Source organism: Rhinichthys klamathensis, unplaced genomic scaffold (assembly GCF_029890125.1).
Source record: "Rhinichthys klamathensis goyatoka isolate OS25496 unplaced genomic scaffold, OSU_Roscu_1.1 h1tg000043l_1, whole genome shotgun sequence".
NCBI lineage: Eukaryota > Metazoa > Chordata > Actinopteri > Cypriniformes > Leuciscidae > Rhinichthys > Rhinichthys klamathensis.
In genome coordinates, this window is record NW_026606590.1 from 315,314 (window position 1) to 335,153 (window position 19,840).

Below are 19,840 nucleotides of genomic sequence, written 5' to 3' on the forward strand. Positions count from 1 at the left end.
TTCAGTTCAATAACAGTGTGAATGTTGTAATAGTTTGTTAGTTATGAATTGAACTCAGTTCAACTAAAGCAGCTCTAAAAAGACAATAGAGTTATAATTCAGTTCAATTCAGTTCAAAGTTGATTTAGTTCAGTTCAATAACAGTGTGAATGTTGTAAAATATCATTAGTTATGAAGCAAACTCAATTTAACTAAAGCAGCTCTAAAAAGACAATAGAGTTATTAGTCAGTTCAATTCAGTTCAAAGTTGATTTAGTTCAGTTCAATAACAGTGAATGTTGTAATAGTTTGTTAGTTATGAAGTGAACTCAGTTCAACTAAAGCAGCTCTAAAAAGACAATAGAGTAATTATTCAGCTCAATTCAGTTCAATGTTGATTCAGTTTAGTTCAATAACAGTGCAAAGTTCAATGTTTATGAAATGAACTTGATTCAACTAAAAGCAGCTCTTCAGAATTCATTATGCAGCTCAATTCTGATTCAATGCTGATTTAGTTTAGTTCAATAGCAGTGCAAAGTTCAATTATGAAGTGAATTTGATTCCGCTGTAAAGCTCTAGAAAAGACAATGGAATCATTATTTAGCTCAATTTAGTTCAAGTTTTCAAGTTTTGCTCTCATCTGAGAGTGTCAGTGCAGTCAAATAGATAATATTACTGAATATTTAGTGTCTTTTAAACCCAAACTTAGCAAACCAAAGGCGAGTACTCAGCCTGAGAAACTTGTTTGGGTGTTATTTCATATTGCAATATTTACAATAGGGATGATGTCACTTTTTTCAAATGTGTTCGTAGCTTAGACTCTATTTCATTTCATACAGAACAGGTCCAACAGATTGCTCTGGGTCAAATACAAGTTGAGCCTTGCATGCTGCAAAAATTATTTTAAGTCGCATGGCGTTAACTACACCAAGGTCATAGGTTTGATTCCCAGAATGTATAAACCGATCAAATGTACCTTGAATGCAAAATACTGTTAATTTTCTAGGGATAAAAATGTCTGTCTAATGCATAAATGTAAAATAAGTACAGCCACAAGATTTACAAATTAGTAGTGTTTACATGAAGCTAGTGTGATAGAATTGTTCACTAAAATTCCCTATGCAAAGTTGTATAAATTCTTATTTTTTGCTGTTTTGACCATTTAAATGAGCTAAACTCTGATAAGCACAGTATACCAGAAATGCACTGTTTACATGAAGAAAAATCCCATCAGGAGAGAAAATCCTGTTGGAGGAGAAAAAAAAAAGAGTTTTGAGGAAAAAAAAAATATTTTTATTAAATAACATTTGAAAAACCTACAGGTAAATATTCTATAAATATTTGTGAGTCTTCATTTTCTTTCGTTTGCCTACTCCAGTGCTTGTTAAGACTCACTAGATATGTTTATTCTGTGCATTTTGGGCACTTTTTGCATGAAATCATATTTACTTCGTCCATCAAAAGCGTGCTTTCACTTTAATTGAGCGTGAAAATAGACTCGCCGCCGAAACCCCCGCTTCACTAGCCGCGTTTCCATTACCCTTCAAATTGCGCAAATTGAAATTGAAAATTGAAAATACGCCCAATGGAAACACGTCAATTTCGCAAAAAAAACTCCTGTTTATCGCAAAAAAGTTTTTACGCTCGCATTAGGTTTTTTTTCAGGCTATTCAAAAAGAAATATTTCGCTAAACTGCAATGGAAACAGTTTTTGCGCATTTACAGTCACCTGACGTAGATGGCGCGGTGTGTTTGGACAGAATAGAGAGCCTAAACCCCTCCCCTTCCGGTCGACCACCATGGGCCCTTATTTCGGAAAAATATTGTATGGTAGTCAATGACGAGAGACAACAAATATTTTGATCTCGTTTGAATTGTGCCCTGAATTACACATATGATGTTTGTCAATTTAAAAGATACATTTTAAAGTCAAGAAAGTCGCAGTTTGATATGAAACTGTTGAGGTATAAGACTGTGAAAATACGTAATTACAAAGACTACAAACCCCAGAGGCGCACATTTTCTCTCAATGAATGAAGCCAACTTTACTGAAGCTAACTTTACTGAAGCTAACTTTACTGAAGCTAACCTTACTGAAGCTAACTTTACTGAAGCTAACCTTACTGAAGCTAACTTTACTGAAGCTAACCTTACTGAAGTTAACTTTACTGAAGCTAACCTTACTGAAGCTAACTTTACTGAAGCTACCTTTACTGAAGCTAACCTTACTGAAGCTAACTTTACTGAAGCTAACTTTACTGAAGCTAACCTTACTGAAGCTAACTTTACTGAAGCTAACCTTACTGAAGCTAACTTTACTGAAGCTACCTTTACTGAAGCTAACCTTACTGAAGCTAACTTTATTGAAGCTAGTTTTACTGAAGCTAACTTTAATGAAGCTAACTTTACTGAAGCTAACTTTACTGAAGCTACCTGAAGCTAACTTTACTGAAGCTAACTTTACTGAAGCTAACTTTACTGAAGCTAACTTTACTGAAGCTATCTTTACTGAAGCTAGTTTTACTGAAGCTAACTTTACTGAAGCTAGCTTTACTGAAACTAGCTTTACTGAAGCTAACTTTACTGAAGTTAACTTTACTGAAGTTAACTTTACTGAAGCTAACTTTATTGAAGCTAACTTTACTGAAGCTACCTTTACTGAAGTTAACTTTACTGAAGCTAACTGAAGCTAACTTTACTGAAGCTAACTGAAGCTAACTTTACTGAAGCTAACTGAAGCTAACTTTACTGAAGCTAACTTTACTGAAGCTAACTGAAGCTAACTTTACTGAAGCTAACTTTACTGAAGCTAACTTTACTGAAGCTAACTTTACTGAAGCTAAAGCTAACTTTACTGAAGCTAAAGCTAACTTTACTGAAGCTAACTTTACTGAAGCTAACTTTACTGATGCTAACTTTACTGAAGCTAACTTTACTGAAGCTACCTGAAGCTAACTTTACTGAAGCTAACTTTACTGAAGCTAACTTTAACTTTACTGAAGCTAACCTTACTGAAGCTAACGTCTGTCATTGTTTCTATAGTCTTGCGTTATAATCGTAGCGTTGCGCCGTCATCGAGTGTTTTGTACCAGACTGCAGACACTCGAGCAGCGGATCTCGCTCGTTGTTTCGCTTCCCGGGAGATGTAGTTCATTGCGCGATTTTCACATAAAACTAAATGTTACTCTTCTGTTTTATGACAAACTGCGACTTTCTTGACTTCCAGAATTATCTTTTAAATTGACAAAAACATCATATGTGTAATTCAGGGCACAGTTCAGACGGAATAAAAAGATAAGTTGTCTCTCGCCATTGACTACCATACATATTTTTTCCGAAATGAGCCGGAAGCGGAGGGGAGGGGCTTAGGCTCCCTATACGAGACGGAGTTCTCTATTAATTCTATTAATTAAATTCATAAAATATTCTAAAGAAATCCCACAATCAAGAACATTTTAAACCCCAAAATATTCCTTATTCTTCCAGTGTAATAAGCTGTTTTCCTACTTTTGTCTGACAAACTCAACAGACGTCGTATTTATCCCCGAACACAGGTGAATTCCCCGACCTACGCGGCCATTTCCAAACCCAACGGCACCAGTAGTCCAAAACCAGGCCATGGATTAATCCCCATCCAAACCACACGCCGTTCCTCCAATGACATCGTGGACGGCAACGAAACCTCGGGACCCCCGACCCAGGACAGCCCGTCCCAGCCCAGACCTCCACCCACGGGCTCGTCGGAGAGTCCCGGTCCGACGCCCGCCAGCGCCCCGGAGCCCACGCTCTCCCACGAGCAGTTCAAGGCCGCGCTGCAGATGGTGGTGGACCGAGGGGACCCTCGCTCGTCTCTGGAGAGCTTCGTGAAGATCGGAGAAGGCTCCACGGGTGTGGTCTGCATCGCGCGGGAGAAGCTCAGCGGACGCCAGGTCGCGGTGAAGATGATGGACCTGAGGAAGCAGCAGAGGAGGGAACTGCTCTTCAATGAAGTATGACGACACTAGCATGACTAATGTGACGTTTGATGAGGAGTTAAGCTAAGCTAACTTAGAGCGATCAAGCTATTCGGAAACGATGACTTGCTTGAAGATCCACATCAGTTTTGTTTTATAAATAAATACAATATATATTATATAAGGATTAGTTATTCTAAAAAATAAATATAATAAAATAGAAATAAACATTTATAATATAACGATATATTCAAAATGTATGTATGTACTTTATATATATTATATATACATATATATATATATATATATAATTTATTTATTTATAAAAAAACAATGATGTATTAAAAATCACAATGTCTTGCCTTAAAAGAACCACATTAGAATTTTTGTATAAATATAAAAATAATATTAAATAAAATTGATATTAACAATTTTTTTAAATATATGTATATATATGATATTTTTAAATATAACATATATACATAATTTCAAATATATCATTGTTTACACACACACACACACACACACACACACACACACACACACACACACATACATATGTATTATGTGTATGTATATATATATATATAATCTTTGTTAAAATAATTTTAATATATTAATAAATATTAACATTTATATATATATATATACACATACACACAATATATAAATATGTAAACAATGATACATATATATATTAATACATTTATATATTGAAATTATTTTTACACTTTATATATATATATATATATATATATATATATATAACAATACTAAACTAGTTTTAATATATCATTGTTTATGTATATATATATATTAGTGTGTGTTTGTGTGTGTGTATATATATGTGTGTGTGTGTGTGTGTGTAATTGTTTTATATGTAGCTGTATATGTCATTACTCACAGGTGGTTATAATGCGAGACTACAGTCATAAGAACGTGGTAGAGATGTACAAGAGTGCCCTGGTGGGGGAAGAGCTCTGGGTGATCATGGAGTACCTGCAGGGCGGCGCTCTAACCAACATCGTCTCAGAAACCAGGTAATCCGCTAGTCCAACACACCTGAGCGATGGACTCCTCAGATCATGTGTGCTGACGCTTCACTGAGTGACCACACGCAGAGAATAATACAATAATACACTGATGTCATTCAGAGCATAGATATCCATAATAAAGGCTAGATGTCTCGCCTGGCGGCCATCTTGCCACAGGCAGCTCGCTCACTCGTAACATTGTGTTTTAATGGCGCATGTACTTTTTAAATAACCATAACTTGCTCAATTTTCTACCGATTTTCAAACGGTTCGGTTTGTTATAAACGTCAGAGATGTAGTTATGACACTGCACACTTATGAATAATAAGTGTATCAATAAATAATCATCCAGAATTATAGCCACGTTAATAACGTTTGTAAGAAACCAAACCGTTTGTAAATCCGTCAAGATTTCAACGAGATAAGAGTATTTGTGTTCGTGCTGATCACTCATCTTACATCAGGCACCACAGAGCCTTGCCTGTGACAAGATGGCCGCCGGTGATGACGATAGAGACTCCGCCGTAAGACATCTAGCCTTTATTATGGAGATCTATGATTCAGACAGTCTAGAAATGCTCATCTTACGATCAGTCATATTATGGGATGTATGCTTTCTCTTTTGTATGTTCCCGTTCATTATAAAAAAAAAAAAAAGTTGTTACATTTAAAACTTTACATGAATGTTACCCCTGTAATAGCACACTTTCTAATATAGGCTATATTCAAAACTATCGAGACAAAATGCTGTATTTTTTTTTATTACAACACAAACTCTTGGATTCAGGGTTGCCTATGATGGTCACACACAAATGTAAAAATGACTCTGTGTTTACCCTATAATAGCCTAAAGCCTAAATGTTTTTGTCTGGCTTTTGGTTTTTATCGTATTGTTGTTGTTTATTGATGTTGCTTTTATTCTATAAGCTTCTCTAACCCTAACCCTAACTTGGTAGGTTATCATTTAAAGTAAGTAGATTTTGTAAAAAAAATAAAAAAAAAAATCTTTAAGATCAGTCCTTGCAAAACGTTCCCTGAAGCTCTTCTCTAGGCACAGCATCTTCAAGCACGCTCGCGTCTGCTGTAAAGCTGCAGGACAATATGGAAACTGTAAACTTTCACAAACTTTACCGTTGAGCTTTTATTGATGTTCCTCACACTCACTGCTTCATCTTTGCTCTAATTTTAAAACATCAAGTATTAAACGCCTGCGGAGAAGAAAGCCCAGATTGCAGTTTTTGTTTAATACGGTTTGTTATCATTATGCAATGTGAAGATGCAACGCATTAGACAACCATTCAATCCTAAAGCGTTAAAAAGCATTAATATTTTAGGTCGGTTTGATTTTTTTATGTTTTTGAACGAAGTCTCTTACTCAGCAAGACTGCATTTATTTGATCAAAAATACTGCGAAATAGTGAAATATTATTCCAGTGTAAATCAGCAGTTTTCTATGTGAATATACAGTAAAGTGTAATTTATTCCTGTGATCAAAGCTGAATTTTCAGCATCATTACTCCAGTCTTCAGTGTCACATGATCCTTCAGAAATCACTCTAATATGAGGATCTGATGCTCAAGAAACATTTATGATTATTATCAGTGTTGAAAACAGTCATATTTTTATGGAAACCATGATACATTTTATTTCTCATGATACTTTGATGAACAGAACATTTTAAAAGAGCAGGATTTATTTGAAATAGAATATTTTGTAACATTATAAATGTCTTTACTGTCACTTTTGATCAATTTTATCCATCCTTGTTGAAAGAAAGTTCTGTTTTTATTTATTTATTTTAAATCTTACTGAGCTCAAACCTTAGATCAGTAGTGTATGAAATGTGTACAGGTGAAACTCGAAAAATCAGAGTATCGTGCAAAAGTTCATTTATTTCAGTAATTCAACTTAAAAGCTGAAACTAATATATTATATAGACTCATTACATGCAAAGTGAGATATTTCAAGCCTTTATTTGTTATAATTGTGATGATTATGGTTTACAGATATGAAAACCTTTTCACAATATTCTAATTTTGACTTTGGGGTTTTCATAAGCTGTAAGCCATAATCATCACAATTATAACAAATAAAGGCTTGAAATATCTCACTTTGCATGTAATGAGTCTATATAATATATTAGTTTCACCTTTTAAGTTGAATTACTGAAATAAATGAACTTTTGCACCATATTCTCATTTTTTGAGTTTCACCTGTATTATACAGAGCCCTAAAAGGGACATGGTGATGGAAAAAATATTTTATATTATATAAAAATATATTTCAGTGTTTTTGCGTTCTCTCGCAAACTTTTACCACACATACAGATATATATATAACTGCTGAATTTCAGGAGTAGAAGGAGGCACAGCCCTTGTTTATATAGTGTGTGTGTGTGTGTGTGTGTGTGTTTAGACTAACAGAGGAGCAGATCGCGACGGTGTGTGAGTCCGTCTTGCAGGCGCTCTGTTATCTTCACGCTCAGGGCGTCATTCACAGAGACATCAAGAGTGACTCCATTTTACTGACACTGGACGGCAGGGTAAGATGAGTCTAATCTCAAACACAATCCTTCTGAATGTTAATCGTGGCAATTGTAAACATTATGGGAAGCACTCTGGCCAGACAGGATTTAAAGGGGTCATGAATGGCATTTTTTACAAAATTTTATAATGTTCTCTGAGATCCACTTATAATGTTATCAAGATTTTTAAAGTCCCCCTGTAGTCAATAATTTCATCCCTTAAAACTCACCAAAATTACATATTTAAAAGTTTTTTCCTTGAAAATAAATGTCGTCATGTCTTAAAATATCTTGAATGTAACTCGACACCCTTGCCTCATTTAGTATGCGTGGTTCTATGAATATGCAAATGAGCCCCGCCTCCACTCCCTCACTCAGCTCAAAGAGATCCACTGGTTGACGATCACACGTTGATCTGATTGGTTACAAGGTCGTTTGTGACGTCAGAAACACCAGCGATTTCAAACCGTGTTTTTGAGACTGAGACTACATAGTTGAAACAAAACATCTATGCGTATTTCATATGCTTTATAAGGCAAATAAAGTTGAAGTACTTTGATTTTCCAGTTATAATTGACAAAGAATGACTTACGATGTTTCGCGTAAACAGAATTTTGAATGAATGTACCATCGTTTGTCACACTGTCGTTCTCATTGGCTATTCATAGTTCATCCTGTTCGATAAAGAGAAAAACATGTGCATTGCTAATCAGTGGGCGGGGCTAAAGAGGCGATGATGTAGAAGTGGGCGTCGATCTTCTTTCGTCGCACTATGACATCATAACGTGAAAAAATTATTTTCTGAGCTTGGTTTCAATTAAAGCTGTTTTTGGACTAATGAGGAAGTTTTGAGTTCTGAAACTTACAGGATATTTTTATGGTATAATGACAGATCAAGAAACACTTTCGATTTCTCATTTCATGACCCCCTTTAAACTTTGTCGATGTTGATCGACCAAAACGCATCTTAATACCAGGTCTCAGAAATCGCCCAAATAATAACAGAGACACGGCAAGTGACGCATTGAATTAAATGTGAAATTTAGAAAGACTGAAATAGCATTTTCTTGTAAAACGTACTCCAGTAATGTGTGGAAAAGTCATTTAGTCTCTTTCTCTTTGTTTTAAAGGTCAAACTGTCCGACTTTGGATTCTGCGCTCAGATCAGCAAAGACATTCCCAAAAGGAAGTCGTTAGTGGGAACTCCATATTGGATGGCTCCGGAAGTGGTTTCGAAGACGCCGTACGGCACTGAGGTCAACAAACTCACTCGTGCATGAACATGCCATAAATGTAGCTTTTCATTGAATCAGATCACACGCAATGAAGCCAAGAGAGGGTTTGGAACACTTTACAATAAGGTCTCAGTTAGGTAATGCTTTCAATAATAAAGAGCAATATAAACCATTTAATCATCGTGTTAACTTTGGATTTTTAACATGTTGAAATGTCGCTCACTGGAGCTTTTATTCAGGATTACAGCGAATGGCTTCGATCGAAACAATAACAAAAGCAGCGTTTTCTATGTGCTTTCTTACGCATTATCCGATAATAATCCAGCGCATAAATGCCGAAGAAAAGGAAAGAACACAGTATTCAGTTTGACTGTGAGTAAAAATACTCAGTACGTATCCGGCGATCTTAACGAATAAGGTCTCAATTAGATAATGCATTCAATAACAAAGAACAATATAAACCATTCAATCATCTATGTTAACATAAATACAATTTTGGATTTTTAAAATGTTGAAATAAACATTAACTGAATAATAATAATAACTATTTTTACATAAAGTTAAAATAAAGCAGCTTTAAAGCAGCTTTTCAATGTGCTTTACATAATAGAACAAACAAATGGAAGCTTGTTTCCGCCACTGAATAAAAAAATAATTGCGACTTTTTATCTCACAATTCTGACTTTTTTTCTGATCTTTTCTCAGAATTGTGAGATATTAACTCGCAATTGCGAGTTATCAGGCCAATTCTAAGGGAAAAAAAGAGTAACTTTTTTCCCCTCAGAATAGTTTATATCTCACAATTCTGACTTTACAACACGCAATTCTGACTTTATATCTCACAATTCTGACTTTATTTCACGCTATTCTGACTTTATATCACGCAATTCTGACTTTATTTCACGCAATTCTGACTTTATATCTCGCAATTCTGACTTTATTTCACGCAATTCTGACTTTATTTCACGCAATTCTGACTTTATAGCTCGCAATTCTGACTTTATATCACGCAATTCTGACTTTATATCTCGCAATTCTGACTTTATATCTCACAATTCTGACTTTACAACACGCAATTCTGAATTTATAACCTGCAATTCTTACTTTATATCTTGCCATTCTGACTTTATATCTCGCAATTCTGACTTTATATCTCGCAATTCTGACTTTATTTCACGCAATTCTGACTTTATATCTTGCCATTCTGACTTTATATCTCGCAATTCTGACTTTATTTCACGCAATTCTGACTTTATATCTTGCCATTCTGACTTTATATCTCGCAATTCTGACTTTATATCTCGCAATTCTGACTTTATATCTCGCAATTCTGACTTTATTTCACGCAATTCTGATTTTATATCATGCAATTCTGACTATATCTCGCAATTCTGACTTTATATCTCGCAATTCTGACTTTATTTCACGCAATTCTGACTTTATTTCACGCAATTCTGACTTTATATCTTGCAATTCTGACTATATCTCGCAATTCTGACTTTATATCACGCAATTCTGACTTTATATCTCGCAATTCTGACTTTATATCTCGCAATTCTGACTTTATTTCACGCAATTCTGACTTTATTTCACGCAATTCTGACTTTATATCACGCAATTCTGACTTTATATCACGCAATTCTGACTTTATTTCACGCAATTCTGACTTTATATCTTGCAATTCTGACTTTACAACACGCAATTCTGAATTTATAACCTGCAATTCTGACTTTATATCTCGCAATTCTGACTTTATATCACGCAATTCTGACTTTATTTCACGCAATTCTGACTTTATATCACGCAATTCTGACTTTATATCTTGCAATTCTGACTATATCTCGCAATTCTGACTTTATATCTCGCAATTCTGACTTTATTTCACGCAATTCTGACTTTATATCTTGCAATTCTGACTATATCTCGCAATTCTGACTTTATATCTCGCAATTCTGACTTTATTTCACGCAATTCTGACTTTATATCTTGCAATTCTGACTTTACAACACGCAATTCTGACTTTATATCTCGCAATTCTGACTTTATATCTGGTAATTCTGACTTTATATCTCGCAATTCTGACTTTATTTCACGCAATTCTGATTTTATAACCAGCAATTCTGACTTTATTTCACGCAATTCTGACTTTATATCTTGCAATTCTCACTTTACAACACGCAATTCTGAATTTATAACCTGCAATTCTGACTTTATTTCACGCAATTCTGACTTTATATCTTGCAATTCTGACTTTATATCTCGCAATTCTGACTTTATATCTCGCAATTCTGACTTTATATCTCGCAATTCTGACTTTATTTCACGCAATTCTGACTTTATATCTTGCAATTCTGACTATATCTCGCAATTCTGACTTTATATCTCGCAATTCTGACTTTATTTCACGCAATTCTGACTTTATATCTTGCAATTCTGACTTTATAACTCGCAATTCTGACTTTATATCTCGCAATTCTGACTTTATATCTCGTAATTCTGACTTTATATCTCGCAATTCTGACTTTATTTCACGTAATTCTGATTTTATATCACGCAATTCTGACTTTATATCTCGCAATTCTGACTTTATTTCACGCAATTCTGACTTTATATCTCGCAATTCTGACTTTATATCTCGCAATTCTGACTTTATATCTCCCAATTCTGACTTTATATCTCGCAATTCTGACTTTATATCTCGCAATTCTGACTTTATATCTTGCAATTCTGACTTTATATCACACAATTCTGACTTTATAACCTGCAATTCTGACTTTATATCTCGCAATTCTGACTTTATATCTCGCAATTCTGACTTTATATCTCGCAATTCTGACTTTATATCTCGCAATTCTGACTTTATATCACACAATTCTGACTTTATATCTCACAATTCTGAATTTATAACCTGCAATTCTTACTTTATATCTCGCAATTCTGACTTTATTTCACGCAATTCTGACTTTATATCTTGCCATTCTGACTTTATATCTCGCAATTCTGACTTTATATCTCGCAATTCTGACTTTATATCTCGCAATTCTGACTTTATTTCACGCAATTCTGATTTTATATCATGCAATTCTGACTTTATATCTCGCAATTCTGACTTTATTTCACGCAATTCTGACTTTATTTCACGCAATTCTGACTTTATATCTCGCAATTCTGACTTTATATCACGCAATTCTGACTTTATATCACGCAATTCTGACTTTATATCTCGCAATTCTGACTTTATTTCACGCAATTCTGACTTTATTTCACGCAATTCTGACTTTATATCTCGCAATTCTGACTTTATATCACGCAATTCTGACTTTATATCTCGCAATTCTGACTTTATATCTCACAATTCTGACTTTACAACACGCAATTCTGAATTTATAACCTGCAATTCTTACTTTATATCTCGCAATTCTGACTTTATTTCACGCAATTCTGACTTTATATCTTGCCATTCTGACTTTATATCTCGCAATTCTGACTTTATATCTCGCAATTCTGACTTTATATCTCGCAATTCTGACTTTATTTCACGCAATTCTGATTTTATATCATGCAATTCTGACTTTATATCTCGCAATTCTGACTTTATTTCACGCAATTCTGACTTTATTTCACGCAATTCTGACTTTATATCTCGCAATTCTGACTTTATATCACGCAATTCTGACTTTATATCACGCAATTCTGACTTTATATCTCGCAATTCTGACTTTATATCACGCAATTCTGACTTTATATCACGCAATTCTGACTTTATATCTCGCAATTCTGACTTTATATCACGCAATTCTGACTTTATATCTCGCAATTCTGACTTTATTTCACGCAATTCTGACTTTATATCTCGCAATTCTGATTTTATATCTCGCAATTCTGACTTTATATCACGCAATTCTGACTTTATATCACGCAATTCTGACTTTATATCTCGCAATTCTGACTTTATATCACGCAATTCTGACTTTATATCACGCAATTCTGACTTTATATCTCGCAATTCTGACTTTATATCACGCAATTCTGACTTTATATCTCGCAATTCTGACTTTATATCACGCAATTCTGACTTTGTCTCGCAATTGTGAGAAAAAAGTCAGAATTGTGAGATAAAAAGTCGCAATTACCTTTTTTATTTTTCATTCTGTGGTGAAAACAAGCTTCCATACTATGAAGTTTAAATACAACACACACACACAAAAAGTCGAGTAAAAGCTAACCTAAAAAAATGCGTTTTTAAATGAGATTTAAAAATACTAGAGTCTGTGCATCTCTGATATTAAATTGATGTGCATGACTGAGATTAAAAAATGCTGTAAGTGTTAATTATATTATGCAGTTCATAATAATTAATATGTAATCCTATTCAATGAAAGCTGATAGTAAAGTGTTTGCTGAACAGAGGAGTGGTTCTGCTGAGGTGACGAGGCGTGTTGTCTGTAGGTGGACGTGTGGTCTCTGGGGATCATGGTGGTGGAGATGGTTGATGGAGAACCTCCATACTTCAGCGAGACGCCGATAGCAGCGATGAAGAGACTCCGGGACGAGCCGGCGCCGTCCGCCAGGAACACCAGCAAGGTACACACAACATGACAGCATTTCATGTACAGAGTGGCTGGAAGTGTTGAAGATTGTGGTATACCATTACAATAAGCTCTCATAATGCATCATCTAACATTAAGCAATAATGTTAAAACCCGTTACTCATTAAGAGAATAGAGACGACTCTTTTAGATCATGCGCCAGGAGCGCCGGCCATTTTTCCCGTCGTTAAACTAGCAGAAGTGGATTCGGACGCCCACCGTGCGCTCAGATAGTGAAAATAGGGCCCTAAATCTCATTAAGCAGATTTTTGGGGACTTTATGGTTATGATTCAATTTAGTGATTTTTATGTCAATTCATTCCTGCATGAAATCAGTGTTTTAGTATTATTTATATATGTTGTATACATAATGTAACCGACATTATTTTCCTATTCTCATGTGCTGTAATGCAGATCTCTCCAGTCCTGAGGGACTTCCTGGACTCGATGTTGACGCGTGACCCCGTGCAGAGAGCCAGCGCTGGCGATCTCCTGCAACACCTCTTCATGCTCCAGTGCTCGTCTCCGCGCTGTCTGGTGCCGCTGGTGGAGCAGTACCGCAAGCGCATGTCCCGATGCTGAGCACCGCCCACCTGAACCGCTACGTCCCGATGCTGAGCACCGCCCACCTGAACCGCTACGTCCCGATGCTGAGCTCCGCCCACCTGAACCGCTACGTCCCGATGCTGAGCTCCGCCCACCTGAACCGCTACATCCCGATGCTGAGCACCGCCCACCTGAACCGCTACGTCCCGATGCTGAGCTCCGCCCACCTGAACCGCTACGTCCCGATGCTGAGCACCGCCCACCTGAACCGCTACATCCCGATGCTGAGCACCGCCCACCTGAACCGCTACGTCCCGATGCTGAGCTCCGCCCACCTGAACCGCTACATCCCGATGCTGAGCACCGCCCACCTGAACCGCTACGTCCCGATGCTGAGCACCGCCCACCTGAACCGCTACGTCCCGATGCTGAGCTCCGCCCACCTGAACCGCTACGTCCCGATGCTGAGCACCGCCCACCTGAACCGCTACATCCCGATGCTGAGCTCCGCCCACCTGAACCGCTACGTCCCGATGCTGAGCACCGCCCACCTGAACCGCTACGTCCCGATGCTGAGCTCCGCCCACCTGAACCGCTACATCCCGATGCTGAGCACCGCCCACCTGAACCGCTACGTCCCGATGCTGAGCTCCGCCCACCTGAACCGCTACGTCCCGATGCTGAGCACCGCCCACCTGAACCGCTACATCCCGATGCTGAGCACCGCCCACCTGAACCGCTACGTCCCGATGCTGAGCACCGCCCACCTGAACCGCTACGTCCCGATGCTGAGCACCGCCCACCTGAACCGCTACATCCCGATGCTGAGCACCGCCCACCTGAACCGCTACGTCCCGATGCTGAGCTCCGCCCACCTGAACCGCTACGTCCCGATGCTGAGCTCCGCCCACCTGAACCGCTACGTCCCGATGCTGAGCACCGCCCACCTGAACCGCTACGTCCCGATGCTGAGCTCCGCCCACCTGAACCGCTACATCCCGATGCTGAGCACCGCCCACCTGAACCGCTACGTCCCGATGCTGAGCTCCGCCCACCTGAACCGCTACGTCCCGATGCTGAGCACCGCCCACCTGAACCGCTACATCCCGATGCTGAGCACCGCCCACCTGAACCGCTACGTCCCGATGCTGAGCACCGCCCACCTGAACCGCTACGTCCCGATGCTGAGCACCGCCCACCTGAACCGCTACGTCCCGATGCTGAGCACCGCCCACCTGAACCGCTACATCCCGATGCTGAGCACCGCCCACCTGAACCGCTACGTCCCGATGCTGAGCACCGCCCACCTGAACCGCTACGTCCCGATGCTGAGCTCCGGCCCATCCACGCTGTTACCCACGGCCCGTACCGACCTGCGCGGTGTCTCGAAAGCATCGTTAGCCAAATATGGTCGTTATCAGCAGTTCAACGAGTCAGTGTTTCCCGAAACCATCGTTCCAACGAACATTCGCAAACAGCATCGCAGAGGTGTGTGTGTGAGCGACAGCATCGCAGAGGTGTGTGTGTGAGTGACAGATCTCGACCTGCAGTTAGAAGCAGTTTCTTGTTTGCATGACATGTGGACTCAATAAATCCTGATCTTGAGCAAAATGAGCAAGCGGACATTCAGTGCAAACTGTCTTTTACGTCTTTGAGTTTGTCGAGAGATTTAAAGCGTCGTGTTTGAAGAGTGCGCGTGTGTGAACGAGCTCTAGTGTGTGTGAACGAGGTCTAGTGTGTGTGAACGAGCTCTAGTGTGTGTGAACGAGCTCTAGTGTGTGTGAACGAGTCTATGATTGAATCTGGAAATAAAGCAAAATAACTGAGAAACATGAGAAATATTACTCAGATGCATGTCTGTAATTTATAGCAAAGCATCTAGCGTTAATTTGATCTCAGACAGATTCATTAACAGTAGTTATTACTCCACCATGTGTGTGACATCATTAACCAACGTGGTTTGAACGACCAGTTTGCGACACTATGGTTTCGGGAAACAGTCGAGACGAGCGAGATGATTTCTCCAACGATGCATCGCTCTATAGTAGTGAAGCACGAGTTACAGCGCTGTACGGGACACACACTCCTGAACCGTAGCCAGCCAGCCGGAGTTCTGTGGCGTTGTGTTTCCAATCCACTGAAACAATGACCTGAACTGTTTACATTCCCAGTGGAAACCATCAGTTCACCTGAAACTGAACATGCAGCCAGCATTTATTTATCTTCATTTTATTGCATTGGACCTTAGTCAGGTTAGACGCCATGTTGAATTTAGTTTATTGTGGATGGACTTAAAGCCCTGGTGTAGGCCACTTCAAGCGAACTGCTGTGACGTCATTAGCCGTGTTTCCACTGTCGGGCCAAACGCGGGTTTGCTAGTGCGTGTCGGGCCAGTCGCGTTTCCACCGTCACTTTCGGGCCTCGTCTGGGTTTGGGGCCCTTTAATTATTTCCCCAAAAAACAAGACTTAATATCTTATGTCATTTTTCTACTTTATTTACTGCATCTTGATTTAAGAAATGTTTGATATTTGGACTGGAAACAAGACAAAAGTACTAAGTAAGAACAGAATTTTTTGCAGTGTGGCTCTGGGCAGATCCAATAGTTTTAAACTTTAACAGAGTAGACGTCAGCGACAGCGCCGGATGATGACATATAGGCCAGCTAACATCCGCATTAAAGACTTTTAACATCATTTTAGCTCAAAACTCACTTTCATGTTTGAATTCCTTCTGTTTGTGGTCCGATGTGGATTCTGATCACCGTATAATGAGATACGTGATGCAAAAGACTATGCGAGCTAACCATTAGCTATCATAGTAAATACGACCGCTTGAAGAAATCTGACGGCTATCACAATCATGTTTTTATTTTATCTGTCAGTCAGTCTCGTCTCTTTATACCAGACTGTTTGATATCATATTTAGCTCTGCATATGTCATAAAATCAAGCAACTCAAATAAACAGAAAAGACGCGACTAAATAAGTACAGTACGTCCTCTTTCTTTATTTGTGTGTGCCTAATGTGCAGTCTTGACACAAGTTAATTCATTATGATCAATGTATCACTTTTTAATGTTAACCTGTGGTAAAACAGATGCTTGGGTTTTAAATCTTTAAGCAAACAACAAAAACGCCAGCAAACGGCCGCTTTTATCATGTTCGTTTCGCGATCTCGCTAGTTTCCAGTGATTTCTTTCTGATTAGTTTTTTTTGGATACATCTTCCATTTGTTGGTGAAATGATGGGTGTGTGTGACGTTGTTCCAGAGAGGCGTGTTACTGGCGTGTTTTAGTGAAGCTAATGGCCCGACGGTGGAAATACGGCTATTTAGAGCAAAATCGGGCCTAAACAAAGTTAATTTCCTGAGTTTGAAACCGCTTGCCAAAGTGAAGAAAAATTCGCTCCGGCTGGTAAACACCTTTGAACTGCCATTGGTCCGTGGTGATGATGTAATAAGTGGGTGTGGCTCTGAAGCTCCGCCTTCTTTGTTGTGGAAATCTCCGGTTCATTTCTTCTGTTGAGCGCAAGAGAAACCAAACACTGGAGAGCCACTTCATAGTAGAAACTGAAGTGTAATTCTAATTGAAAGCAACATTGAACACTGTTTTTTCATGTTTAAAATGGTAAAGCTGCTTGCTTTTAAACGATCTATTGTATAAAGTGTTATACAGGTGAAACTCGAAAGTTCATTTATTTCAGTAATTCAACTTAAAAGGTGAAACTAATATATTATATAGACTCATTACATGCAAAGTGAGATATTTCAAGCCTTTATTTGTTATAATTGTGATGATTATGGCTTGCAGCTTATGAAAACCCCAAAGTCAAAATTAGAATATTGTGAAAAGGTTTTCATATCTGTAAGCCATAATCATCACAATTATAACAAATAAAGGCTTGAAATATCTCACTTTGCATGTAATGAGTCTATATAATATATTAGTTTCACCTTTTAAGTTGAATTACTGAAATAAATTAACTTTTGCACGATATTATAATGTTTCGAGTTTCAAGATGATCAGATGCTTTCTGAACTGCTGTTTTCTCACCGCTGTCATTTTTGTTGTTAAATTATTGTGTTATTGCGAGGAAAGCATGCAGCACATATTTACATATTCACCTAAACATCGCTTTTAACGCGTATTTTTAACTTTTTACCTCAAAGCGATGAACGAAAAAGAGCTTCTCCTATTGGGCCTTTGCAGTCTTAACAATGTCAAGCACCGTATAAACGTCTAAGATCGTGTAGTTTTCACAACTCAACACAGCTTGTATGTTTTTAAACAACAGTATAATCTTTGAACGCACTGTATTTACCCCTCGCAGCCTCGATTTCTTCCTCTCAACACTGAAATACGGCGCTTCCCTGATTAAGGTCTATTGCATCAGAATGAAGCGCAATTTTGAATCTTTTCTAGTCTTAAAACATTATGCATATGCTGGTTATTAAATGCATCTGATGAATTGTTCACAATGAGATCAGAAACATGCAATTATGAGGTCATTCATGTTGATTTTGATTTTAAAATGTAACTTTTTATTGCTGTACAGTAAGATAAATGTGCCATTGTATTTGTGAAACTAAACCCCTACTTTCAGACACTGAATGATGTTTTGGTCTTCCAAGATGTAAAAGGACAATAAATGATTTTTATAATTCAGCACATACAAATGTAACTTTCTAAAAGCAAGCATTACATTTACGAAATGCATTTTATTGTATTGAATTGCATGGTTTAAACATGGCGTGTCATGTGAACTACTTAACCACAGTACAGCTACAGGAAGATGTTAAAGGGATAGTTCACTTTGAAATTAATTTTTGGTATGTTTTAGCTTACCTCAAGGGCATCCAAGATGTTGGTGTCTTTGTTTCCGCAGTAGTTTCAATTTTGATATTTTTAGGTCAAACCGTTCTTGTCTGTCAGTCATATAATGCAGGTCTATGGTCACCACCTCAAAGAGCAGCACAGAGAAGTCCAAATTAAACATGATTTAATGACTCGTAAATGTAAGTACACATTGATGGCCTAAGACACGAAACGAGCGGTTTGTGTGAGAATACGAACAGTATTTATATCGTTTTTACCTCTTGTAAACACAGCCACGTCCAAGTGATCTGAGGGCGCCGGCGCTTCGGTCTGAGCAAGCGAAAAGAATTCAACGTTCAATATATCGAAATCGCCTTCCATTGCCATTTCCTGTATATCTAAATATGTTTAGATCTTCACAGTGAAAGGTAACACTTCCGAGATCTCTGTGTAAACAATGAGTGACGTACACACGCGAGAGATCACTTCCAGACCGAAGCGCCGGCGCCCTCAGATCACTTGGACGTGGCTGTGGTTACAAGAGGTAACAACGATATAAATACTGTTCGTTTTCTCACACAAACCGCTCGTTTCGTGTCTTAGGCCATCAATGTGTACTTACATTTACGAGTCATTAAATCATGTTTAATTTGGACTTCTCTGTGCTGCTCTTTGAGGTGGAGACCATAGACCTGCATTATATGACTGACAGACAAGAACGGTTTGACCTAAAAATATCAAAATTGAAACTAGTGCGGAAACAAAGACACCTACATCTTGGATGCCCTTGAGGTAAGCTAAAAAATACCAAAAACGTATTTCAAAGTGAACTATCCCTTTAAAGCATGTCTGATGATTGATGTCTGTTTAATAAGAGCCTTGTTTCATAATTATAATACTTTAGATCAAGCTCAGATTAAGAGCTGTTCATGCAGTTCGTTTCAAACGGTCCAATAACTCTCACAGGTGTATCGCCTTCCAGCTATTATTATTCTGTAATCCGTGGCAGTCGTTCTGACCACACATGGATTGAATCAGCGGTTGTGTTGCATGAACATGTAAGGGATGAAGTGTGTGAGCATACACACTTATGTGGCGGTATGTCAGCTAATCTTCCACCTGATAAGCTTGTTAGTTACTTATGTAGCACTTAAATGCTTGAAGCT

General features: G+C 38.1%; 1 protein-coding gene across 6 annotated transcripts in view; it reads left to right on the forward strand.

The window, feature by feature from the left end:
* Positions 1-13,913, forward strand: part of pak6b (p21 protein (Cdc42/Rac)-activated kinase 6b) — a 39,885-nt gene extending 25,972 nt beyond the window's left edge. For all 6 annotated transcript variants that reach the window (XM_056247177.1, XM_056247181.1, XM_056247178.1 and 3 more), the window contains exons 6-11: positions 3,534-3,968; positions 4,839-4,972; positions 7,382-7,508; positions 8,621-8,746; positions 13,175-13,309; positions 13,729-13,913. In XM_056247177.1, the coding sequence (XP_056103152.1) occupies positions 3,534-3,968; positions 4,839-4,972; positions 7,382-7,508; positions 8,621-8,746; positions 13,175-13,309; positions 13,729-13,896 (1,125 nt within the window). In that variant the 3' untranslated portion in view covers positions 13,897-13,913. The remainder of the gene's footprint in view (positions 1-3,533; positions 3,969-4,838; positions 4,973-7,381; positions 7,509-8,620; positions 8,747-13,174; positions 13,310-13,728) is intronic.
* The last annotated feature ends 5,927 nt before the right edge of the window (positions 13,914-19,840 follow it).